The sequence below is a fragment of the Sapajus apella genome, unplaced genomic scaffold, assembly GCF_009761245.1.
Source record: "Sapajus apella isolate SASKATOON/1434 unplaced genomic scaffold, GSC_monkey_1.0 scaffold38, whole genome shotgun sequence".
Classification (NCBI taxonomy): domain Eukaryota; kingdom Metazoa; phylum Chordata; class Mammalia; order Primates; family Cebidae; genus Sapajus; species Sapajus apella.
The window spans coordinates 16,891,001-16,916,235 of NW_022436978.1; the positions used below are offsets into that span (position 1 = coordinate 16,891,001).

Consider the following 25,235-nt stretch of genomic DNA (forward strand, 5'->3'; position numbering starts at 1 on the left):
TGGGAGGCCGAGGCAGGCAGATCACTTGAGGTCGGGAGTTCGAGACCAGCCTGACCAACATGGAGAAACCCTGTCTCTACTAAAAATACAAAAATTAGCCGTGTGTGGTGGCGCATGCCTGCAATCCCAGCTACTCAGGAGGCTGAGGCAGGAGAATCGTTTGAACCCGGGAGGCAGAGGTTGCAGTGAGCCAAAAGTACATCACTGCACTCCAGCCTGGGCGACAGAGCTAGACTCTGTAAAAAAAGAAGAATCACGGTCTTGGACATCCCTTTTTGACAGTATTCTCGCCTGGGTCCGTTCCTTGCAGGTATAGTGCTTACCCAGGTATAGCACTTACCCTGTGGCACTTACCACATTGTATTAGTTGGTTTCTGTATCAGGGACCCTCTCAGCTGTGCACAGCTCCAGGGGGTGGGGGCTGTAAGCTGGTGAATCTCCTTACATGAGACTGGTCTATAGAACGCCCCAGTGAAAGTATGTTGAATAAATGAATGGTCGGGGGAATGAATGAAGATAGGCTCAGGATCAGATACCAAAAGTTTAAAAGGACTTGGAGGGTAATGGAGGTCCCAGCTCCCTCTGCTGGGCATCAAATCACTGGTTAGAGAGCCCCCAGGCCTGCCCAAGACTAGCTGAGGTCCCTAGAGCTGGGATTTAGTTCCACAACACTCAGCTTGGCTTCTGTAATATTTACCTCGACCTGTAATTAGAGACAATTGTCTGCATGTATATTGGAATCACATCCCTGTCCCCTACTAGACTGGAAGCTCTTTGAGGCATCTGTCTTCTCTGTCCTCGCTCGTCACAGTATCCCTAGTGCCTGGCACACAGGAGTTCCCTAGTACACACTTGAAAAATGACTGTTGCAGGGAAGCAGTTCCATCAGTGTGCAGAGAAAAAGGCAGAAGCCACGAGCACGCTTGTCCTCCCAGCCATGTGCCGCATTCCCACGGCCTCCAAACCACCCAGCCCCAGCAGCCCTGGCCAGACCTGCAGTAAAGGGCCTAGGAGCCCTGTGGGCGGGACCTGTTTCTCCGCCCTTTTAGCTTCCTTACCCTCTTCCCTCCAGAGAGACCTGAATGGAGTTGGTAGATTTCTCCAAGTGTCTGGGTTTATTCCATCCCTGCAATCTGCTAAGCACCGTTCAACGTTTTCCTATCTGCTTCTATACTTTATTTAAACTTCATACAAATAAAAAATAGCTAAAATTTTTAAGCACTTACTATAATCCTGGCACATATTTTACATGTATTAACTGATTTTAACCATCTCAGGATATAGAAATAACTATACCTTTTTTTTTTTTTTTTTTTTGAGACGGAGTCTTGCTCTGTTGCCTAGGCTGGCAGTGGCGCAATCTTGACTCACTGCAACCTCCACCTCCCAGGCGCAAGGGATTCTCCTGCCTCAGCCTCCTGAGTAGCTGGGCCTACAGGTGCGTGCCACCACACCTGGCTAGTTTTTGTATTATCAGTAGAGACCGGGTTTCACCGTGTTAGCCAGAATGGTCTCTATCTTCTGACCTCGTGGTCCTCCCATCTTGGCCTCCCAAAGTGCTGGCATTACAGGCATGAGCCACCGCGCTCGGCCAACATACCTTTTTATCACTGAGAGCATTGAGGCAGAGAGGTATGAGAAACAAGCGATCTAGGCTTTGAACCCCAGTCTGCCTGTACCCTAGATAGGCAGCCCTTCCCATGGCACTACCCACATTTTCTGGGTTCCAATCCAGGGTCTGGCCACTCAGGCTTAGGTATAGGGCTGCTGTCCAGGTCCCTTTACCTAGGGCCACCTGGACGAGGAGACATGGTCAGGGGCTGAGCACAGACTGAAGCAGCTTAGCTCCCTAGCTGTTCCTACTCTCTGAGCTCAGGCACAGAGAGGGCAAGAAGGGGCTCCTTTGGGACCACAACTGCCCCCATGGGGCAAGTGGAATGAGGGAATCAACAGGGAGCAGCCCCTTTGAAGCCTCAACAACTCCCACCCCCACCGGCTTCCTTGTAGCTCTAACTCCAGAGATCTAATTTTCTGCCCCTAGAAAGTGTCTAAGTAACCAGGCCTACTAAGATCTCATTCCCTCTCACTCCTTATGTGTCCCCAGAAGAGCCAGACAGCTCCTGAGGCGCCCTCTCGCTTCCCTCTCTTCCTCTGCTTCAATCAGAGCCCACCCTCCTCACAAGCCTGCTGGGGAGTCTGAGGACTCCTCCCAGCCCTTTCCAGGGAGACACAGGTTAGCGAGGTTCAGCGGTTCGGGAAGGAAGTGAGCCGGGGGCGGGGGACGCCCTCCGGAGGGCGAAGGGCTTTTCTTCTTTCCCCCTCTGCAGCCCTTCCCCTACCTGTTCTCAGTCAGGGAGGCTCTTAGGGCGTGTGGGCCTGGAAGGTGGGGCTGGGAGGGTCCAGTGACTGAGGACGAATGAGCGTGAGGGAGTAAGGGCTATGGTGTGGGGTAGCGTGGGTCAGTGTAGTGTGGCCGTCAGCTGTGTCCGCGGGCAGGTGGCAGGAGAGGCTACCTGGATACAGGAGGAGCCAGGTCTGCGTGGTGGCTGCACCGGGCACAGCGAGAGAGTGCCTTACTCCCCTCGGACCTCTGGGCTCACGACGTCCCTCGAGATCCTCAGCCCGCGGCGCACAGTGCGAGAGTCCCCCTGATTGGCTCCCAGGGCCCCTCCCCCCTTGGCGCTAAACGACCACGATCTTTCCCTCCCTGCGGACCCAGTAGAGGGCGATGTCACACCTCTGCGGGTGGAGCCCCCACCCCCTACCTCCGCGCTCTCCACCCAGACTCCCGCTATAAAGCTCGGGGCGAGGGAACAGGATGGCGCGGAGGCTGGGCGGGAGTCAGCGGCCGCGGATCCCTCCCCATCCCCTGGCCTCGGGAGTAGGAAGTGGACACTTGAGCCGCAGCTCGGCGCGCCCCCTCCGCGTTATTTGCGCCTGCAGCCGGGAAACGCGGAGCGGCGGTGCCGGAGGCCCCTCGGCACCGCGTCCCCTCCCCCGGCCGCCCGCCACACCTCGCCCCGTTGACAGCTCCGGCGCCTGATCCAAGGGCCACCTCAGGCCCCCGCCCCCGCCGAGCCCCTCCCCGCCTTACCCCAGGAGGAAGAGGCCTCGCCGAGAGGCTGCGTCCGCTCCCGGCCCTCCCCTCCCGCGCCCGCCCCGGGGGACGCCGAGAGCCGAGCCGTGCGGGGCGCCCCTCCCCTGGCCCGCTGCGGCGGCGCGGCTGGGCTCCGTGGGGGGAATACTAAGGAACCCGCGCCGCCGAGCAGCCCCCACGCGGGAGCGCGCGGAAGGGACCGGGGCGCCCTGGGGAGCCGCGCCGCCGCCTTCCGTGCCGGGGCCGCTCCCGGGCTCCTGCGACCGCCGCCGGGAGTGCGCCACGAAGCCGACCCCGCAGCCTCCGCGCGGCGCCCCCGGGCCTCCACCCCAGCGCCTGAAATCGCGGTCGCACGCTTCCAGGCCGGCAGCCCCGCCGACCCCTCGGTGCAGCCCCACGCTTAGATTTCCCCAAGGAAGCTCCGCGCTGCCTAGAGGGGTCCAGGGAGAGGTGCGGGGCGGCGACAAGACAGCCGCTCATCCACATGGCGCGGTGTCTGTCCATGCCTCTGTGCCTGCCCAGGGACCCTCTACTTCAGGGTGTGCGGGCCTCTCGGAAAGCGCAAAGGTCTGCTGGCCAAGGATCCCTCCCGGCCCTGGAAACACGCCTGCATTCCTCTCCTCACTGGCCTGTTCCAGCGTCCGAGGAGCCTCTGGGCGCCCCCCACCACGCTTTCTCCTTTGACGTTTCCAGAAGCTGTTTTCCTAACCCTCTCCCCGGTTCTTGTTATTTATCCTCTGAACCTTTCAAGTGTGCAGGCAGTCTCTGGGTGGGAATCCCAGCCGCGGGCCTCACTTACTGGCTCAGCGACTTTGGGCAAGTTATTTAACCTCTCCTTTTCCTCTTCTGTAAAAAGAAGATAAAAATACCTCCTTGCCTGGCTGGGTTTGTTGTGAGATTAAATAAGATCCATGTATGTATGGGGCATTTCACCCAGTGCCTGGGCAAGGGAAGCCTTGGTGAGGAGCAGCCGTACTTCGGGCCTCTGCCTCTCAACACCAGTAGCTCTCCTTCCCTTTGTCCTTGGTCACGTGACCCTGGGAACTGATCAACCCCCTCTACCCTTAGCTCCCTTAAAGACAATGGCTGGGAACCAACTCAGTAAAACACCGTCCAGCAAGAGCCTGCCCCCGTCCCAGGAAGGCCTCTGGCCTTAGAAGGAAGGAACTCCAGGGTAGTTTGTTCTCCGTTGTCACTGTCCCACTTCAAAGAAGTCTGTTAGATGCTTAAAGCAGTGAGGTCCAGGGACAAAGGGGAAACTGAGCCTGGATGGGCCCCGATCTGGTTTCCCAATGCCTCCAGGGAGTTGTGAAGGGTTGGCAGCCTGGGACTGTGAACCTGGAAGCAGGGAATCATGCTTCAGGAGGAGAAATAAGAAGGGGCAGGAGAATCATCTTATTGCCTTTATTCTGCTGTCGGCCCAGCTGGACCCACTGCAGGGCACAGGGCCAAGCTTTTACACGCTCACCCATGCTCTCTGTGCAGGCCGGTGCGTGCACACACACAAACACACGCGCGCATACACACACACACACGCACTCACACATCCCATCTCTGGCTTCGAGAGTCAGTCTCTGGGGGGGAAAAGGGCAACTCCTTGGCCTGCCTCTGCCTGCCCTTTTATGACAGCACCAAGGGCGGGGGTGGGGCAGGGCCCTCGGCCCCCAGAACAAATCCCTGTGCAAACTGGAGGTGCCGGCTGGCTTCAGGATGGGGATGTCACATTTCCACATTCCTGGAGTCCCCTCCTCCAGTTCCTGAGGGAGGGACTGCTCTCCACCTACCTGGGGGGCCAGACCCCTGCCAGGGCTGGGCCCTGTGGAACCCTGGCTTACCCCCACTTGACCCTGCCAGGACTTCCAGCATTGAAGAACAGACAAGTGTGAGGTTGTGGGGATCCCCCGCTGGAGAGCAGGAAGGTCTGGCCCTGAGGGGCTTGGGGAGGGGTCATCACCCCCTCTCCTAATCCATCTTCAATATGAAGAGGTTTGGGGCACTCTTCCTGGGGAGGGAGCACAGGCCTGGAGAAGTCCCAGCTTGGGCCCTTCCCAGCCTTCCATCTTCTGGGCCACAGCCTAAGGCCAGGCATCCAAAAGTCCAAGAGTCCAAAAGTCCAGCCGGCTGCTCGGCATCCCTGCGCAGTCCTCAGGGTCCCCCGTGGGAGCCGGTGTCAGACCTGCACAGGCAGCGTCTGGTTCATCTGCAGCCGCATGTCCTGGATACTGCTCAGGATCTTCTTCTGGTGGCCGGCCAGGGTGACCCCGATGCGGAGCAGGTCTCTGCAGATGAAGCAAAAGCAAGATCAGTCCCTCTCCTCCTGCCCTCAACTCGGGGCCCAGCCCAGGGCCCCCTGCCCTGCTCCTCCGAATCTGAGGCGTACTTACTCTGCGGTCATCTGGGCCACCAAGTCAAAGGATGCAAACCCTGCACTGACGAAGCTCTCCTTGTACCGCCCCATCTTGATGGCCTCCAGCCAATCACCAACTGTCGTGAAGGTTGTGTAATCTGGGACCGTGCGGTCCAGGAGGGGCTGTGACATGCTATGGGAAGAAGAGAAGGACCTGTTGAGTCTTGAGGGCAGGAGGTAGGGCTACTGGCTGGGCGGGAGCAGGGGCAGAGGTACTGACCCAGACTGAGCGCTGGCTATGACCTTGAGGCTGGCAGCATTGCGGATGAGCTTGTCCAAGGTATTGACGATCTGGGAGAATTTGGGCCTGAGGTTCCGGTCCCGCACCCAGCAGTCCAGCATGAGCTGGTGCAGTGCTGTGGGGCAGTCCATGGGTGGTGGCAGCCGGTAGTCCTGCTCCACAGCATTGATGACCTAGGCCGAGGGCCGGGAAAGCCAGAGTGAGCCACCGCCACCATCCCTAGCCAGCACCCACCCGCCCAACCGCACTGGCTTGGCCCCACTCACATCCTGGTTGCTCATGTCCCAGTAGGGTCGCTCTCCATAGCTCATGACCTCCCACATGACAATTCCGTAGCTCCAGACATCACTAGCAGAAGTGAACTTCCGATAGGCGATGGCCTCCGGGGCCGTCCAGCGGATGGGGATCTTTCCGCCCTGGTGAGAGGGGCACAGGCCCTTCACCCTGTGACTCCGAGCTGCCCCCCAGGCCGGATCCCCTGCCTGACAGGCCCCGTCCCCAGTCTCCCTCCCAGTGACTTCCTGTACCAGGGAACTGGTGTAGGTGGGATCGGAGGGGTCATCCTCCAGGAAGCGGGAGAGGCCGAAGTCTGAGACTTTGCAGACCAGGTTGCTGTTGACAAGGATGTTGCGGGCAGCCAGGTCTCGGTGCACATAGTTCATCTCAGACAGGTACTTCATGCCAGCAGCAATGCCCCGCAACATGCCCACCAGCTGGATGACCGTGAACTGCCCATCGTTGAGCTGCAGGCAACAAGCAGGCTCAGGTGTGCCCACCGCCCCATCCCAGCCCATGGCCTGCCCACCTGCCTCCCTCCCCAAGTACTCAGACTATGCAACCATGTCCAGAGTGCCCTGAGGGTAAGTGAGCTGCCCTACTGTGTGTCAGGTACTCGTAGACAACATCCCAATGAATCCCCATGAGGACCCACTAGCTCTTGGCACCCCCATTCTACAACCAGGCAGCTGGGACTCAGAGAGGTTAAGTCACTTGCCTGAGGTCACACAGGCAGTAAGGAACAGAGTCAAGATGTGAACTCCTATACTTCTGAAGGCCTGCTATTTCCCTGCACCCTGCCACCTCAGTAAATGCTATGGACTTGAATAGGGGCTATCTGACTTGCGTGTGGTGGGGGGTTAGCCCAACCCAACTCTCTGGGGGAGGGAGAGGCCCGGGCGCTGGCTCTTACCCGGAGGAAGGCGTCCAGGGCGCAGTTCTCCATGAACTCAGTGAGGATCATGACTGGCCGGCTTTTGGTGACCACGCCCTCAAGCCGGATTATATTGGGGTGATCAAACTGGCCCATGATGGAGGCCTCGCTTAGGAAGTCCCGCCGCTGCCGCTCGGTGTAGCCCACCTTCAGCGTCTTGATGGCCACAAACACCTCCCGGCGGCCAGGCTGTTTCAGTCGGCCCCGGCACACTTCCCCAAACTCCCCTGCAGGGCACAGGGCACCAGCTATGACCCACCCCGGTACCCAGCCCGCCCCAGCGTCTCACCTCTACTGTGCCCCAGGAGACTCACCAGCTCCGATCACCTCCTCAATCTTGACGCAGGAGACGTCGATCTCCTTGGCAAACTCCCGAACGGCCTCATTAGGGTCCTCGTAGGTAAAAGGGTCGATATAAACTTTCATTCCAGGAGCGACTGGAGGGAGAAGAGGTGGGCATGAGAAAGTAACAGGTCTTCAAGCCAGCCTCTCCCCGCGAAGGGCGCAGCTCCAGCAGCCTCCCCACTGAGCCTGGCCCCATATTCCACCCCCCCCCCCCCCGCCCCCGGTGTTGCTGTCCTAACCTTCCAGCCCCCCTGAGAAAGCCTGGTGATCATAAAGGCTAGACACCTAGGACTCTACTCCTAGTTCTTCTCTCATCTCTCAGCACATCCAGACCTCTCTCAGGTTCATCCCTCCCCTGGTTCTCACCGCCCTGACCTTGTCCAGGCCTTCCACACTCAGACTATTGCAATAGCCTCCCAGCTGGGCTCTCTGCCTCTGGACTTTTCCCACCGAGCTATCCTGCATTCCGCTGTCTTCCTAAAACAATCTGTTCATTGTGTTACGCCCCAGCTTGAGAGCCTTTCCAATTACCTATGATGGAGTCAAGTCCAAACTCTTCTGCCTGCCTTTCACGACCCTCTGCGGGCTGGCGACGACTACCCAGCCTGGCTTCCTAGCAGCTGTCAAACCAGTCTTCTGGCTGCCCCCACAGTTGGGCTCCCTCCCCACCCCGCCCACTACCTTCCAGAGGCTCCTCTGGCCAGGAATGCTCTCCCTCACCTCCCAAAACCCTGCTCATCCCGCCTGGCTCAGCTCCAGTCCACCTCCTCCAGGAAGCCTTCCTCTTCTCTAAACTCTCATGCCTTTTACAACAGGAGCACCCGGCTCAGCGCTTAATTGTTCTCTGATTGTTTCCTGTGTGTATTCGTACTGTCTTCCCCATAGGACTAACTGCCTCTGCGGGGAGGGGTCAGACCTCCGTCATCTCTGGGGCTAGCTGGCCGAAGTGAGTGGGGGCACAGGGTACCCGGAGAGAGATAGGGGTCAGGAAATGGCACTTGACTGGAAGCAGGAGGGGGCATTCAGGGTTTATCTATAAGGAATGAAGTCCCAGGCAGGGAGAAGGGTGTCTGTGAGCCCCGCGGGGGCCCAGGAGAGCTTAGGGAGGGTGTGGGGGGGCAGACGGGGGTCCAACTCACTGTACTGCTGCAGCTTCTCCGTGTACTCCGAGTCCGAGCCGTGCCGCTGCTTCCTGGAGGGGGCAGGGCGGAGGGCAGGCCTGAGACCAGCCCTATGGCTCCCTTGTTCAGGAGACCCTTGGGCTCACAGAAGGGGCAGAGAGTACACAGCGGATGGCCTGGGGCCAAGTGCCACACTTGGTGGTCACAGCAGCCTCTGGCGCTCTGGGCAAGGGGCTCCATGGACTCAGTCCCTAGGAAACCTGCCCAGAGATTCAGGGGATGGGGTGTGGACAAAGGGCAGGATGGGGACACAGGCAGGGACGGGAGAGGGCTTCCCCAGCGACGGCTGGCACCAGGAGGGCGAAGGCCCTGGGTCTGAGGGAGGTGGTGGCGGCTTGTCTCTGCGGCGTGAGGCGCCCCAGAGTGTTAAGGGCAGTTCTGGTCAGCCCAGAGAGCAATAGGGCCTGGGAGTACCTGAGGCAGACGATGGCGATGACCACGACGGCCACCACGAAGACAAGGCCAGCTGTCGCAGAGCCCACAATGAGGGGGAGCTGCTCCTGGAGCTGCTGGGCCCCGGAGCCTGGAGACAGAGAAGGGGCTGCTGAGTGGAGGGGCAGACAGTGAGGGCCATGATGGGGACAGGTGCGGGGGCTGCTAACCTCTGTCACTTGTGGTCTCAAACTCGGCGGGCCGGCTGTACTTCCCGTAGCCAGCGACTGTGCGGGCCCGGACCTGGACCACATAGCGGGCGTCGGGCCGCAGCCCGTCCAGCTGCACGGAGTTCATCTGGCTGGTCACTGTGGAGGCGATGCCCTCACTCTGCAATGCCAGGAGGCAGGGGGCATCCTCAGGTGGGTCCTGAGGCCAACTGCCCTGTTCACACCCAGGCCTGCCGCATGCCCCCTCCAAACCCAAGGCCTTGCTCCCAAGGGCCCGACCCCCTGTGGGGGTAATTTTCTCAGCCCAGCTCAGCCCAAGGCCTCCTCCTGCCCCTTGAGGCTCTGACCTTCTCAAAGTACTTCATCTCATAGTCCAGGATGACTCCGTTGGGCCGCTCCGGGGGCGCCCAGGACAGGGTCAGGCTGCTGCCTGAGCTGCTGTGCAGGCGTAGAGTGGGCACTTCGGATGGGGCTGGGAAGAGCAGGGGGCTCACCAGGGGCTCTCCGGACCCTGGCGTCCTTCCCAAAGACCCGCTTTCCATGGGACCCCCAGTGGTCCCTTGGCAGGCCCTGGGACACCTCAGCCCGATCCAGGGGAAAGTGAGCCAGGCCCTACCCGCCCGTGTCCCCTCCTCACCAGCCTGGTTGGTGGTGATATTCACAGCCGCATAGCGGGGTGGCAGAGGGCTCTTCCCCGAGACGCCGTTGACCGCCTGCACCTCAAAGGTGTAGCGTGTGTGGGCCAGCAGATGGCTGATGTGGACCCGGCGCTCTGTCAGGCCCAGCTGCCGAGGCACAAACTCCACGTTGTCATCACAGCGTGAGCAGGCTGAGGGGCCCCCAGCCCCAGGGCCTCCATGGCACTTCTTGCAGATGACATTGTACAGGAGGTCATCCCGGCCACCCAGGTCCCGGGGCTCACTCCACTCGAGGATCAGTGAGGTTTCGTTCACATTGGAGATCACGCCTCGGGGCGGCGATGGCACGGCTGTGGGGGACATGGAGGAGAAGGTAGTGAGCGCGGGGCTATAGGACCACCCTTCTGCCCAGAGTTCCTGCACACTCCAACCTGCCTTGCCTCTGCTTGGATAAACAGAATAACTTTCCTACATTTCTTCACTAGGCAGACTCCTATTTATCCTTCAAGACCCAACTTGTGATGTCACTTCCTCTTGGAAGGCTTCCTTGATTGATCCACACCCTACACTCTGCATGTACATAAAAGAATTCCTAGACAAACTTCTAGCCCAGCTCTTAGAACATTATGGTTATTATCTGCTTTTATACCTATTTTGCCCAGCAGATTTTGAGCTCTTTTAGAACAATGACTATCTTATTCACTCCATACCCTCAACACCCGGCACAACGCCTGGTACACCAAAGGCCAGAGCAGGGAGGAGGTGGGGCACAAGGCCACGCTCAGGATGTGAGGCCCCCTTCGTGGATAGAGCGGGGCTGGGGAGAGGCACTTCTGTGCAGAGGGAAGGGCGATGGACTAGAGGGCCTCCAGCTGCCAAGCTTCTAGCCAGTTCCTCATCGTGGCCAGGAGCTAGGAGGTGCTTAGCAGGTGCTGGCGGAGGGGTGAGCTGGCTGACCTGGATTCTGGCTCAGGGGCAGTCACCTCCCAGCTGTGCCATCTTGAGCGCAACATCTAACTTCCCGAGCCTCAGCTGCTCCTCTGGAAGGTGGGGCTATTCATAGTGACTGCCTAGGCATCCCAGGAGGGCCCCCCAGAGGGAAGGCCAGCGGGGGGGCGGGGGGAGAGGGCACACGTTCACTCACTGGTACAGGCACTGTCCGCGGAGTCCGAGTCTGCGCGGTAGAAGTTATTGTGGCAGGTGCAGATGCTGGCGGCCGGCGAGGTGGTCCGGCTGTTGGGAGGACAGGGGAGGCAGGGCCCCTCTCCCTGCTTTGCCTTGTAGCTCCCAGGGGGACAGGCTGTGGGGGAGAAGAGGTTGGATGGGGCTCACCTCCCTTCCCCGCAGACACCGGACCACCACAGCTCCGTGAGAACCTGGCTCCTCCCCAGCCGAGGTCCTAGCCCCGCCAGACTAGACTGTGGGGCAACGCTGGGATGGCCTCACTCCAGCTGCAGCTACAAAAGGCCCTGTTGCCCCATGGAAAGCCCACGTCAGCGGATTCCTCCCGCCCCTGCCCCCTCGCCCCAACCCCGGGGCCTCACGGACGAAGACGTCAGCCCGTCACCTGGACGGCCTGGGCTTGTTGAGGCAGGGAAGACAGAGAAAGGGGGAGGAAGAGGCGGGGATGGGAAGGGACCACCTGCGGGGCCAGCAGCACCCATACCGTTCCCTGTTCTGTGGGGATGCCCCGCCCCTCCGGAGGCTCCAGGAAGACCATTCTGAGGACCCTGAAGGGCACCCTAGAACAGCCAGGAGGGGAGGCCTTGACACCGAAGCTCTCCCCCCACCCACCCCCCACCCACCGGAGCCAGCAGCAGCTCCTTTCTGCCCTTGGGCAGGGACGGGGGTGAGGGCGGGTGAGAGGAGAGAAAGAAAGCAGGCAGGAAGGCTGGGGTCACCTGGAGTTCAGAGGCCTCGTGTCCACAAGGGGGCTGCCCCCAGAGCAAGCCCAGGGCCCAGGACCTAAGCATCCTAATCCCCAGTGGCCCTCCTGCCATCTGCCATTGATCCCCGGACACAGGCCCTGTGGATCTAGGTGGCTGTATCATGCATTCTTCACACTGGAGCATTTGCAAGTCAAAGGGGGTACTAGTAATGGCTGAGTTAGGAAAACGGGTATACAGCAAGACCCTCAAGCGGCCGCCGCCTCTCCATGACCGCCTCTGGCGGGGGCACCATGGGGGGCAATGTCCAGTGCCGGGCTTGCCCTTTCCTGGGGTTTCATCTCCCCTGACCAAGGTGATATTCCATCCTAGCTCTTTTGAGCCAGCGGGGGAGGGGGCAGAGGCCAGGCCAGCCTGGTTGCTATGGGAACCAGCATGCATTTCCTGCCAGGGACCTGCAGAGTGTTAGCCCCTCTTCAGGCTGTCAGGCTCATCACCCCACCCCCTTTCTCCACTTAGCAAGAGGAAATCTCAGGACAGGTTCCCATCGAGAAGTGGAAAGGGCCCGGAATGGCGCCGTTCACCTTCCCATGAGAACACTGGGCCTCGCAGCCAGCCTCATGCTGCCAAGCCCTCACACCCAGGGTGCGGTAAGAGCCATCGCTACCTCTCAGCGCTGCAGGCTGTGCGCCCCAGGGAAGAGAATCGGGCAGTGGGAGCGAAAGACAAGGCCCTCAGCACACCATCCTGCATGGCAAGGCACAGGAGGAGGCTTCGTGCCAGCTTCCACATCCTCAGCTACGTGGCCGGTGTTCAGAGCCTCTCCAAGACTCAGTTTCCTTACTGGCGAAACAGGGAGATGACAGGAATCTACCTCACGGGGAGTGGTGAGGCTCCATGAGAGACCCCTAGGTGGACAGGTCTGACACCTGAGAAGCTTAGTACGGAAGTCTTAGCAAGCCATCAGAGGCCAGCAGATCACCTGAGGTCGGGAGTTCGAGACCAGCCTGACCAAGGTGAAGAAACTCCGTCTCTACTAAAAATACAAAATTAGCCGGGTCTGGTGGCGAATGCCTGTAGTCCCAGCCACCATGAAGGCCGAGGTAGGAGAATCACTTGAACCTGGGAGGCGGAGGTTGCAGTGAGCCCAGATGGTGCCATTGTACTCCAGCCTGGGTAGCAGAGTGAAACTCCATCTCAAAAAAAAAATAATAATAATAATGGAAGAACACCCCAGCTCTCATGGATCCCAGGGCTCTGGAGACTCAAGGCCAACACTGAGCTGGTGGCTGTGCTCCCATGTGGCAGACACTGTCCTAAGGGCAAATTGCTGCTCACGTGAGCCTCACTACAGCCCTATGAAGGAACCTCATGATCGTCCTCATCTTGCACATGAGGAAACCGAGGTTCAAACAGTTAAGTAACTTGCCCAGGACTGGGCACGGTGGCTCACGCCTGTAATCCCAGCACTTTGGGAGGCCAAGGCAGGCGGATGACTTTGGATCAGGAGTTTGAGACACCCTGACCAGCATGGTGAAACCCTGTCTCTACTAAAAATACAAAATTAGCCGGACGTGGTGGTGCGTGCCTGTAATCCCAGCTACTCAGGAGGCTGAGGCAGGAGAATCACTTGAACCTGGGAAGTGGAGGTTGTGGTGAGCTGAGATCACGCCACTGCACTCCAGCCTGGGCAACAAGAGTGAAACTCCATCTCAAAAAAAAAAAAAAGTAACTTGTCCAAGGTCACGTGAGTGGTAGGTGGCAGTCAGGACTGGACTTCAGTACTGGGCCCTCACCACTGTGTGATTTATATGCTGCCTCCCAAGGGGCAGAGGAGAGCCCAGGTTTTTTAAAAGGCCATGCACAAGGTGCCCACAGCCCCTGTGCCCTCAGCCCTGGGGCCGACCTACCACGTCCAGGGTGAAGCACGGACTCAAAGCAGGACTAAGCGGGCATCTCTGCCAGCCTCCTGGGCCTCTGACTGGGCCCTCCAGCAGCCTGCCTGCCGAAGGTTCTCCGCGTCTCTCTTCCTCTGTCTTTCATTTTTGCTTTTCCTATCCTTGTGTCTCTCTGCATTTTCTCTCTCAGCTCCCTCTTGTGCACCCCCTTCTCTGCATCTGATCCCCACTCTTCCTTTTCCTGCCTCCACTGCAGAGCTGCTGCCAGACCTCCTGGTCAGACAGCAAGCAGGAGCTGGGGCACGTATGTAGCCATGGCCCAGGCCCTCCCCACAACCCTTTCCCAGGCTGGTCCCCACTCACGGCGGCACTGGGACTCCTTGGCAGCTGGCTCATGGCCGGTGGCACAGGTGCAGGCACCCACGGGCACCATCCACTCCCCGTCGCCGTTGCAGTAGAGCTTCAGTGGCACCGACACCTCCACGGCGTTAGGGATGCAGGTGCCAGGAGCGATGACCAGCGAGGTGGGCTCCGCCCCAGTGAGAGTCTCGGGGAAGAGCGCGAAGCCTGCGGTGGTGGATGCACACTTCTTGTAGAAGGCGCGCACGGAGATGAGTGACATGCAGGCGCCCTGGTCTTGGAAGGCCAGGTAGAAGCCAGCCTTGGAAAGTGGCCCAAAGCTGCGCACCTTGGTGTTGACACGGCCGGCGTCGAGGCGCGAGAAACTCTCATCAGGCGCGATGGTGTCCACTTTCACGTAGGGGTTCTCCATCCAGAAGGGAGAGGAGGCGGAGGCCACATCGCTGTCGGCCTCGTAGTAGAAGAGGTTGAAGGTCTCCTTGCAGGAGCCGGGGATGTTAGGGATGCTGTTGCAGTCGCGTACCGTGAACTTGAGCTCCACGTAGACCCGCTGCACGTCCCGCCGCCAGATGAACCCCGTGCGGAGCCAGTTGTTCTGGCTTGACTCACGCACGTTACACACCTGGTACGTGCGGATGGGATTCATGGCCTCGTCATAGCCACTCACCTCTTCCCACTGTGCAGGGACCAACGAAAAAGAGAGCGTGAAGCTGGCACGTGCCCAGTGCTTCCCCCATGCCCAGACTGCTCTATTTACTTCACAGGGATGCTTCTACGGTGTAGTGGCTGAGCATACAGCCTACATGGGTTCAAATTCCAGCTCTCTGCTTGCTGTGTGATTATGGGTAAGTCAGTTAATCTCCACGTGCCTCAGTTTCCCCATCTGTAACACGGGGAGAATAAAGCTGTGTAAGGAATAGACTTTAACTGGATAAAGTATTTAGGACAGGACTAGGAACATTAGCTATAATATTTGTGATCTTTATGCGTCAGTTTCATCACCTGTAAGATGGGGCCTAATGGAACTGAACGAGGCTGTGAGGAATTAAATCAGGCTGATAAACGTGATGGGCTTGTAACAGCGCAAGCACTTCTTGGATACTGGCCGTCACTATTAGCATCGCATTTAATCTTCACAACTCCATGAGGAGCCGCATCTGCTGTCTTGATGTTTAGAGATGGGGAAGCCAAAGCTCGTAGGGGGAGTTGTGCCCAAGGTCACAGTCATGCCGGGTGACTGCAGGGCCTGTGGTGCCATCCTACTCCAGGGTTCTAGGGCTTAGAGCAGCCATGAAGGCCATCTAGGGAGGTTAATTCGAATATCTGAGAGACGTTCAGACTGCAGGAATTTAGCAGTCAAGGAGTGGTGGTCCAGAGGGGTAAACGGCCTTGCCGAAGGTCACACAGCAGGTTAGAGATCTGGAACTAAGGTTTACAAGCCAATGCTCTCTCCAGGGACCCACGGCTGAGGGAGATGGTGGGGATGGACACGCAGAGGGCTGTCAGAAGCAGAGGGAGTGGGGCTGGGAGGCAGGCAGGCGGAGGAGAGGAGTGAGAGGCAGAAACGCCCACAGAGAAGGACCACGAGGTGCTTCAGAGGGTGACAAGTGAGGAGGATGGGGACGGCAAAGGAAGTGAGGGTGACGGGCAGAGGGGCATGCAGGCTGGAAGCGGGGGGCAGCCTAATGGCAACCAATGCTCAGGAGAATGACGGGAAAGTCTCACCCCAGTTTCTGGATGAGATGTCCATGCCAACTCAGATGTCACCCATTTTGTGTCCATGAGGGTCTCTGGGGAGATAACGGAGGAAAAGTTCAGGGACTAATTTCAGGAGGAGGAGAAAGAAGAGATTGCAGCTGGCGCAGGGACTCACGTCTGGAATCCCAGCACTTTGGGAGGCTGAGGCGGGTGGATCACTTGAGGTCAGGAGTTCAAGACCAGCCTGACCAACATGTTGAAACCCCATCTCTACTAAATATACAAAATTTAGCCGGGTGTGGTGGCACATGCCTGTAATCCCATCTCCTCAGGAGGCTGAGGCAGGAGAATCACTTGAACCCAGGAGGCAGAGGTTGCAGCGAGCCGAGATTGCACTACTGCACTCCAAATTGGGCAACTAGAGTGAAACTCCATCTAAAAAAAAAGGAAAGAAGAAAAAAGAGATCACTGAGGAAAAGAATTCCCACCAGGCTCCACTCTGCACAAGTCCCCAAAGCCCCCCATTTCCCCACTACCCAAGAGGAGACCCTACGGCCATCCCAGAGATGTCACAGCCTCAAAGATGTCAGGTCGGGCAGCTAGGGGTGGGTGCCCTGACCCCAGGCCTGGGTTAATGAGGCGGGAACAGAGGCCGGTCCACACACCTACAGGCTCTGCTAATCTCCACACAAAGGGGCCGGCAGGGCCTTTATCCTGGAACAAAGGGCTGTGTGCTTCAGACCCTGGCCCTGGCCTCCCCCGACTCCATTCCCAACAGAGGCCCAGCCCCACACTCGGCCCAGGGGAAGGGGAGGGTGGTAACGGGCCAGAGCCAGCTCCCACCCAGCTACCTACAGGTGATGATGGGGCAGGGATGCGCCATGAGGGTGGAGAGGGAATCACCAAAGCCCCAAACCAGCTCCTAGTTCAGTTCTTCCTGTGATCCTTGGAAGAAGGTACCGATGATGTGTCCCTTTTACAGAAGAGAACACCAATGCCCAGACAAAGAAAAGACACTCCTTAAGGTAAAGAGGCTAGGACTTGGGGTGAGGTGGCAAGGGTGGCTCAGATTCATGTCTGACCCTATAATTAATTCCTTGCACTCTGACTGCAATATGCCCCTCTGAAAGGAAGGGATGAAAGAAAGCCTAGAAAACTGCCTAATTTAAGTCCCAACAGAGCTGTTGCCTCCTCCAGGAAGGCTTCCGTCAACCTCCAAGTCAAGGTAAGATGCATCAGGGGCCAGGGGCTTTTTCAGAGTGCCTGTCCTGTGTTCTGAGCTGGTTTCTTGTCTGTTTCACCTCGCTGGGTCACAGGAGGGACCCATTAATGTTTCTGACATACATTGCTCCCTTGGGAACCTGGTTTGGGGATCTGACTGGATGACACCACTCTCTGAAACACAGTGTGACCCCCAGATTAGACCTGGGGCAGGAAAGGAAGGAAAGAGATGCCAGCTCCTTCCCTATGACCTGGAGGGCAGTACGGCCACCATTGTGTTCCCTCGGCTGTGAAGCTGGAATGGGGCATGGTTACCCCAGGACCTCTGAAGGCCTCTAACATCAACAGCGGGGCAGCTGGTGGGGCCCAGGTGGGGAAAGATCCAAACTCCACGGCCACCGGCTTGCGGTCTTCACCGGTTTCCTGGAGCCTAGGTCTGAGCTGAGGACGGCTGAGGACACCATGGGTGAACAAGGCAGCTGTGACCCCAGACCCCGGTGTCAGGCAAAGGGGCTGCAGGCAGCAGCCAATCACTGCAGGGCGGGAGGCTCCTCTGGCCGCAGCCCCTGGTCCCCTGAGGGGCCGGCTGCAGGGGGAGCGATCCCGGCCTCTGGCAGGCAGACAAGCAGGCAGGCAGACAGACAGACAGACAGACAGACAGACAGACAGATGCAGACATTCGCCGGGGAGAAAGGCGGGCGGGGCAGGACTCGGCCGGGCGGCGGTGGGCGGTGGGCGGCCCCGAGCCTGAGGCCGTACCGAGCCTGCTGGCGGGGATCAGACAGCGGAGCGGCCGGCGGGGGACTACAAAGACCGGGGACGGAGAGACGCGGAGGCCCGAGCAGGCAGAGGCAGAGGGAGGTTGCCAGGCGGCCTCGTACCCAGCCGGCTGCCCGAAGGTCCGTCCCGGGAGCGCGCCCTGCCCCCGCAGCCAGTCCTCCCTCGGGTCCGCCCGCCGCTGCCCGCCGGAGCAGGCCGGGGCTCCCGCCGCTGCCTCGCGCGGCCTCCCTCCTCCCTCTCCCTCACTTCCTTCTGCTCAGCCCGTGCCAAACCCATCTGGAACTGTTTAAACCCAAATATTCAGCCCCTCCCCCTCCAGCCAGATTCCTCCACAGTTTAAAACAAGCCCTGCGCTGGCTCCGGGAGGAGGGAGCGGAGGGAGGGGGCGGCGGGGAGGCGGCGGCGGGAGGGGGGAGCGAGGGAGGCAGGGAGGCTCTTTATTTCTGTTTAATTTCTGGGGAGCGAGAGTGGGAGGGAGGGGCTCGGCCCTTGGCCATCACTCAGCCTTGGCCATCGCTCAATCTCGGCACATTTTTCCCATTAATGAGGAGGGGACTTGGGTTTCGAGTCCTATGTGCCTGAGGAAGGGCTCCGGTCACTCCGGCGGGGAGGGGGCCGCGCGCTCTCGGTTTCCCCGCTTCTCAGGGGGAGAGGAGGAGCTTGCTGCCTTCAGCCTGCGCGGGCACAGGGGACAGAGCAGAGCCCTCCTCGGCGCTGAGGTGCCCGGTCCCAGCCTCCGGCAGGAGGCGAAAGGGGTGTGAGGGGGGCACAGAACTCATCTGTCCGTGGCATTGGGAGGAAGAGGCCCAGCCCACCTTCTCTGCGCTGTGTGTGCGGCGTGTGCATGTGTGTGCGCGCGCGCGGGCGCATACACCCGCTGGGACGGGGGTTTGAGGGGCAGTGGGTAAAGGCAAAAGAGGAGCGAGTGAGCAAGCTCCCAACTCCCCACCTCTTTGCGGCCCCCGACCCCTGGCTGCCCCACCATGTGTCTGCAGGAGGCAGAAGAGAGAAGAGGCTGGCCCACTCCAGACGCTGGGCTCTGTCAGGCAGGAAACCACAACTGTCCCGCAAAGTCACCAGGGAGGTAGGCACCAGGCCCGGGGTCTTTCGCGGACTGGAGCTTTGATGCTCAGGAGGGAGGCAACACCTCTTTCAGGTTTCTGCAGGCCACAGAGAGCGGCCACGTGGCAGCAGCTGTGTGGCCCCCGCCCACGCACACACACACACAGATGCACGGGCAGCATCCAGTAATGGGGGCTGAGCTCACTCCCCACCACCGGGCTAAAGAGCGACAAGTCAACACATATGGTGGACAAAAACACACAAAGCCACAGCCGCCCACAAACATACACCCAGCTTCACACAGAGCCACGGTCTGTCTTTCTCAGACACACGGATGCATATGGTACAAACAGATTAGTCTTCCTTAGACATTCATATACAGCGAATCTTTCTTACACAGAGATCTGGCTTGCCTTAGGCAGACCCACGCTTACAGCCTGCCTGTGTGCAGATTTCCTGAAACATATGTGCACACAGAGGGCACGCACACCCAACCCTGCAGTGTGTTCTCCTTACACACCCAATTACACATGCTATCACCAGCTGCAAGTCACACAGGCTTCAGTGTAAAGTGCAAACACAGACACCAGTTTCCCCGTATAGACTTGGTGACATGCGCTTACCCAGTCACACAAACTACAATCAGCTGCAAAGTCACAGATGCCCAATGACACTGGAAGATGCCACAGCCCCTGCAAAGGAGCATCCTGACATGGCCTAAGTATAAATACCTAGATTTGTGTAGCGCGTCAGAGGTGCAGCCTCCATGGGCCTGCAACACACACACACACACACACACCCTGTGAGCATGGTTCTCTTTATGGATGTCTGCCAGGGAGGTAGAGGGCAGTACCCCCATCCTGCCCCTAATACTCTGGTGCCTCTTGCTCAGGCAGGGCAGCCACACGGGCCACTCTCGCAAGGGAAGCAGAGGCGCTGGGGCAGCCTTCGCCAGAGGTGCAGGGAAAGAGCCACAGCCCTGCTTCCTGCTGTCCTGGCTTGGGCAGGAGCTGTCAGTCAGGTCACGAGGCTGGGGTGGGGCAGGGGCATGGAGATGATTCTGGGTGTGGCTGGGTGCGGCCTCCCCAGGTATAGCCCCTGCCCAAATAACACGCCACTTCTCTGCCAGCACAATGGCACTGTCTCAAGGGCCTCTGAGCCCTTGGTAGAGGGTAGCTCTGTGAAGACATCTGGCTTCAGAAGCTCTGGGCAGACTTCCGCTGCATGTCAAGGACCCTGAGCAAGACAGGAGTAGGGCATCATGGGCACCCTAGCCTGTGGGAGGGGCACCACCTTTGAGCCTGCCACCTGCCCCAGTGAAGGGCCAGGCCTCCTAGCACCCTGGGAGCAAGAGTGTTGTTAAGAACCAGGAAACAAACAGACAACAGAAAACAAAACACAAGCAGAAAAAACAGGTAAAGACAGAAGCAGCCAGCCTTCAGCCCAAATTCCAGACTGGGGACTTAGAGGTGGAAGGAAAGGGAACGCACCAGGGTTGGGCGGGCAGAGTGGGCAGCGGGCAGGAGGGCAGGGGGCCAGGGTCTGCACAGGGAGGAAAGTGCCATGCCACCCTTGTTGGACACCCTCCCCCTCTTTATGGAGTCCCTCGGCCACCAAGCTGAAGGATCTGGCTCCCCTCCCACGGGTCAGGATGTGTACACATGTGTGCCAGCCTACGCACACAGGGCAGTCAGCGTGGGGAGCAAGGGGTCTTGAGGGGAGCCTGCCACGGGCCTGGAGAAGATAATGTTGTGGGAAGCGTGGCTCACCCAGGGCCGCGGCCTCCTTTCCTGCCACAGCCCCTAGGCCCCATGTCTGGGATGGAGGGGAGGGGAACATCTCAGAACAGAGAACACATTTTGTTTTTCATTCTTACCCTCAGTTCATGGGGGTTTATAATTAAATAAACCTGAGAGGGAGGAAAAGGGGGAAGAAACCCAGGACGGGGAGCCCGAAGGCCTCAGCGATCATCTGCGCCCCCACCCCACTGGTGGTCCTGCCGGGAGCCAGAAGGACGGGTGGACAGTGAGCCCTTCCCTGAGCCCTTCCGCACTTCCCCAGATGCTGGCCACGCCGGGTCTGGCCAGGAGGCTGGGGGCAGAAGGCAAATGGAGCCCTGGCACCAGGGCTGGCTGTTGGGCAGGGGGCCTTGCCCACCCCATCACATGCCCAGCTGTACCCACTCTCCCTCCACCCCTCACCCCCACCAGCTGCCCAATCCCGACAAACCAGTTTGACTCAGCACAACAGGCAGAGCTACAATTTTCAAACTATGCAGGCCTGGTGATTCAGCCTCTTCATGCTGTTTAATTAGTGGAAGGCCGTGTGGCAGAGGCCTTGCCCACGGCAGCTTCGGCTTCAGCTCAGAGCTCACACGGAGGCCACGGCGGCGGCTCTGGGTAAAGACAGGGCAGTGCCCAGCAAACTGGTTCCTCCGAGTACCCCTGGCCCCGGCAGCCGCTCTGAAGACCAGTGCCTGGGAGACAGGGAGGGGGCTTGGGGGTGCCACAGGCAACTCCAACAAGTGAGTAGTCCCCCCAAATCCCAGCCCGCTGTCCCATCTCAGTTCCCACATTCTCACGGGTCACTCCTGTGGAGGAGGTGGGCTTCATGCTGCCTTGTTCCCTTAGGGACAGGTTCCACAGCAGTGATAGCTCAGCTACCATGGCTTGGCTGGAGGGGGATGTGTGGCACCTCCCCCTGCAATCTGGTAACTGTTTCTCTTTTCTCAAAAGGATCTCTTCCCAGCAGGGATCTCACCATCCTATCCCAGGTACAGGGGCGCTGGGGTCCAGATACCATTCCTCATCCCATTCCTAGTCTGCTCCCCACTGGACCCCACTCCCAGGCCTACTGATGGCCCGCCCTCAGGGGAGAATAATCTTGGCTTTGGGGAACCGGGGAACGCTACTCAAAAGGTGAGTGGGTGACAAGATGGCCCGTTTCCCTGTGGCTGTGGGTAAAGCCCAGGGCAGTTTGCACAGGGGAAGGGGCAGCCAATCAGAGGGCAAAGGAGGGCATGTTTTCAACCACGAAGACAAGCTGGGACACAGCCTCCGTCCACATGGAAAACTGATGGCAGCCTTGGATGCAGAGTCTCGGCGACCCCCAAGTGTGCAGGGAGGGAAGATGAACCAGGCGCTAGTGGGTACACGAGAGGCAGAGGCAGCGCCATAGCTCAGGGACCCTGGGCCTAAGTAAATGTCATGCCCCAGACACAGAGCGCCACTGGGCCAAGGGCAGACCAAATCCTGATGAGGCCAGATGGAAGGCTGGACCCTCACCTGGCAGGATGGAGGGGCTGAGGAGATCCTCAGTGCTATGGATGCCACAAATCCCTGCCCTGGTCACAGCCCAGGACCTGGAAGTCCACCCATCCACATGCCAAGCCCCAGAACAGGGGAGGGAGGGCAAGGACAGGCAGAAAACAGCTACCCACTGAGCCAGCTCTCCCTATTCCTTCCCTCCTCAGAGCTGCAGGGAGATGTGGGGGGAGACAGCCCACCCCCAGCCCCTGCACCAATCTTCCCTTTCATCTTTCCTCCCTCTAACCTCCTTCCTGCAGAAGGGCACACACTCAGTTCACTCCTGAAGCTCCCTAGGAGCAGACCCTAGGGTAATAATAACAGCTAATCCTTGAATAACAATGCTTATGTGCTAAGCACTTTGCACACATTAACAATTCAGTTCTCAGAGCAACCCTGCGAAGCTGGTGCTGTTCCCATCCTGTCTCCCAGTCAGGGGGGACCAGAGGGTGGCAGGTGCAAGGTCTGCGCTGGAGTCGGCACCTTGCATTTGTTCCCTCATTCTCCCATGCACGAACTGAAGGCCCGAGGGTCTGAGGGACTGCAAACGTGAAGGAATTGGTGAAACCACCCTGCTTCCCAGGGGCACCCCACGCTGGCCTGGCCTCCCAGCTGGGGAGCAGCCCTAGCTCCCACCTCACAGCAGAGGGGAGGTGGGCAGGTGGGGAATGAGGGGCTCTGCTGCCCCCTCTTCCTGGGGTGCCTAGCCCATCAGTACTCTGCCCCCTCTTCCTGGGGTGCCCAGCACGTCAGGACTCTGCCTCCTGGACAGCCCTCCAGCTGCTTGGTCTGGAGGCTTGGAAGCTTGGGCTCCCACTAGGACCTGCCTCAGAGGGTACCTGATGAGGGTTGAAAGAGAGAGAGGAAGGGAAGGAGGGAGGGAGAAGTGAGCCTCCCCAGGTAGCCCCTGGGCTGACCCAAACCACAGCCCCACTCCACTCTGCACTAGCTCCCACCACACCCACAACAAGGGCCTTGTGGCCGGACATACACAGGTGACACAGCCCCATCAACGCGTGAGTGTGTATGTACCAATGTCGCCTCGCCTGGGCTACGACACAGAGGCCCAGACACAGACCTGGCAACTTGAACAGGCTCCCCGGCTCACACCCTCCAGGCAATCAACAACAAAGCCCAGCCGGATTCTCACGCCTGCGATCCTATCACACACATGTGGGTGAGTGTGTGCGCATGTGGGCGAGACCGCGGTGTGTTGGGCTGAATTTGTTTGTGTCCACCCGTGGGACTGGACCTGTCAGCACAGTGGGCTGTAGATGAAGGGGTGGGGAATCATAGGAAGTCTTGCCCCTGGAGAACATGAGAACACAGCAGAGGATGCCTTTCTCTCTCAACTGTGTTCCTGTTTCTTCCCAACCTTTAAGTTTACCGACTGTGAACAGAACAAGGCAAGTTCCCCCGAATTCGTGTTTTTGTTCCTAAACTAAGAAAGTGACTAGATCTGTTAAAGATGTCCCCAATAAGTACTGCCTTTATTCCGACTGCCCTCGAATTTCTGTGGCGTCCCTCACTCCACTTTATGGAAGGTTTTGACCCCCTCTCATTGAATGACTCCGAAATTCTTGGAAACGGGGTGTGAGTGTGTGTGGGCCTCCCTATTGTTTGTGGGGCCTCTGTCCGCGGCAGGCTTGTGTCAAGTGGCCTGCGTGTGAGCTCTCCTGCCAGGGCCAACAACGCAGGCTGTTCATCCAAGTACAATCATTTGGAAGTTGGAGCTGCCCCCCACAGCAGTCTTGGCAGGTTTCACAGAACCCATTGAGAAGCCGGGCTTTTTCCCACCGGCTACTGAGGAAGGTGCCCGGCTCTGGTGCTACCTGGGGCGAACCCCGCAACTTCAGGGGTTCGGTGAAGACTGGAGCACTCGGGCTGCCCTGCTAGAAGGCGAAGAGGGAGCCTCCGAAAAGGGTGCGGGGCGGCGCACACAACACCTCGGGTGGTAGCTGGCGCCCGGTAAACCATAAACAATAACAGGTCCCCGCCTGTCCGCCCCCGCATTGGGCCCCTGACAAAGCGGGGTGTTCGCACTCACACTCTCACAGTTAACTCCAACGGGCTCCTGATCAGCGTCCCCCAACCCGGGAGTCCCGCTTCGCCCCCACCCGCCACAGCCCCGCGGCCCTCGCCTGGCCTGGGGGGGAGTCGCCCACACGTCCTCGACTTCAGGGGGGTGCCGGGGGGCTCCGCTTCTCTGCCGTTGAGTGTCGGGGACTCCCACGAAAGCTCACAGCATGGCCAGGACTTTTGGGGACGCTCGTCCCGAGTCGAGCACCCCGCGATCCCCCGGCCCGCGGGCTGCCTGCCTCCGAGCCAGCTCCAGCCTCCGAGCTCCCAGCTCCCGCTCCCGGGGCGGCCTCCCCACCCCATCCCTGGGCCCCGGAGCGGGTGGCGGAGCCTCCTCCGACGTGCGCTCAGCCCGGGTCGGACCCGCGCAGCCGGCCCGCAGCCCCGCAACCCCGGGCACGTCGTTCCGGGGCGCGCCCCCCGACGCCGCTCACCTTCCAGCGCCCGGCAGCCGGCGGGCAGCAGCAGCGGCAGCAGCAGCAGCGGAGGGAGCAGCGGCAGGAGCCCCGGCGGCGGCGGCGGCGGCGGCGGCGGCGGGCGGGCTCTGGCCATGGCCGGGTGGCTCTGGGGACCGAGCCGGGCCGCGCCGGGCCGGGCCGCGCCGCGCCGGCGGGCTGCAGGCGCCCGAGAGAGGGTGCGCTCAGCGGGCTCCGGGACAGGCTCGCGTCGGGCCCCAGGAGGTCCAGGCGAAGAGGGAGTGCAGTCCAGGCGGGCGGCTCCGGGGCCAGGCGGCGCGCCGAGCCCAGCGATCCGGGGATGCGGACAGCTCGGTCCCGCGGGAATCTGGACGGACCGGTCCAGGAGGATCCGGGGCGCCGGGCCGGGGCGGGAGGGTGCAGGCGGTGGTGGTTCGGGGTGCACAGTAACCCGGCGGCCCGCCGCGGGCCCGACCGGGATCCGGGGCTTCGGGGGCGCGCGCCGTCCGGGGTCCGAGCCGGGATCTCGCTGCGCCGCTCGCGTACTCACTTCTGCCGTCCCCGGCGCTGGCGCGGCCGCTCTGGGCGAGAGGGGCGGGACGGCCCGCCTGCTCGTCAACGCGTAAGCCCCGCCCCCGGCGGCTGCCCGCCCACTCACAGACCGCCGGGCCCGCTGGTTCGGCCTCGGCAGCACTCAGCTGGAGTTCAGTTGGCGGCGTCTCCGCCAGGCCCACCCTCGGGGGTCTCCGGGGCCCGGAGTCGGGCGGGGCTAAGGAAAAGATGAATTAGATTGGGCGGAGCGAAGCTGT

General features: G+C 59.9%; 1 protein-coding gene across 1 annotated transcript; it reads right to left on the reverse strand.

Annotated features, from left to right (window-relative positions):
- Positions 1-4,485: 4,485 nt before the first annotated feature.
- Positions 4,486-24,986, reverse strand: EPHB3 (EPH receptor B3). The gene is made up of 16 exons (XM_032298387.1): positions 24,445-24,986; positions 15,591-15,655; positions 13,869-14,541; positions 10,866-11,021; positions 9,721-10,071; positions 9,431-9,555; positions 9,084-9,243; positions 8,896-9,004; positions 8,440-8,492; positions 7,270-7,392; positions 6,935-7,182; positions 6,273-6,488; positions 6,012-6,161; positions 5,725-5,918; positions 5,482-5,637; positions 4,486-5,376 (listed from the first exon to the last, which is right to left on the reverse strand). The coding sequence occupies exons 1-16, from the start codon at positions 24,560-24,562 to the stop codon at positions 5,268-5,270; spliced, it is 3,006 nt and encodes a 1,001-aa protein (XP_032154278.1). The 5' UTR covers positions 24,563-24,986; the 3' UTR covers positions 4,486-5,267.
- Between the last annotated feature and the right edge of the window lie 249 nt (positions 24,987-25,235).

Coding starts and splice junctions, on each gene's coding strand:
- EPHB3 (XM_032298387.1), bottom strand. CDS start 24,562: ATGGCCAGAGCCCGCCCGCCGCCGCCGCCGCCGCCGCCGCCGCCGGGG. Junction 11,022..13,868: donor CAAGGAGTCCCAGTGCCGCC/GTGAGTGGGGAC, acceptor TCTCCCCCACAG/CCTGTCCCCCTGGGAGCTAC. Junction 6,162..6,272: donor CCACCTACACCAGTTCCCTG/GTACAGGAAGTC, acceptor CCCTCTCACCAG/GGCGGAAAGATCCCCATCCG.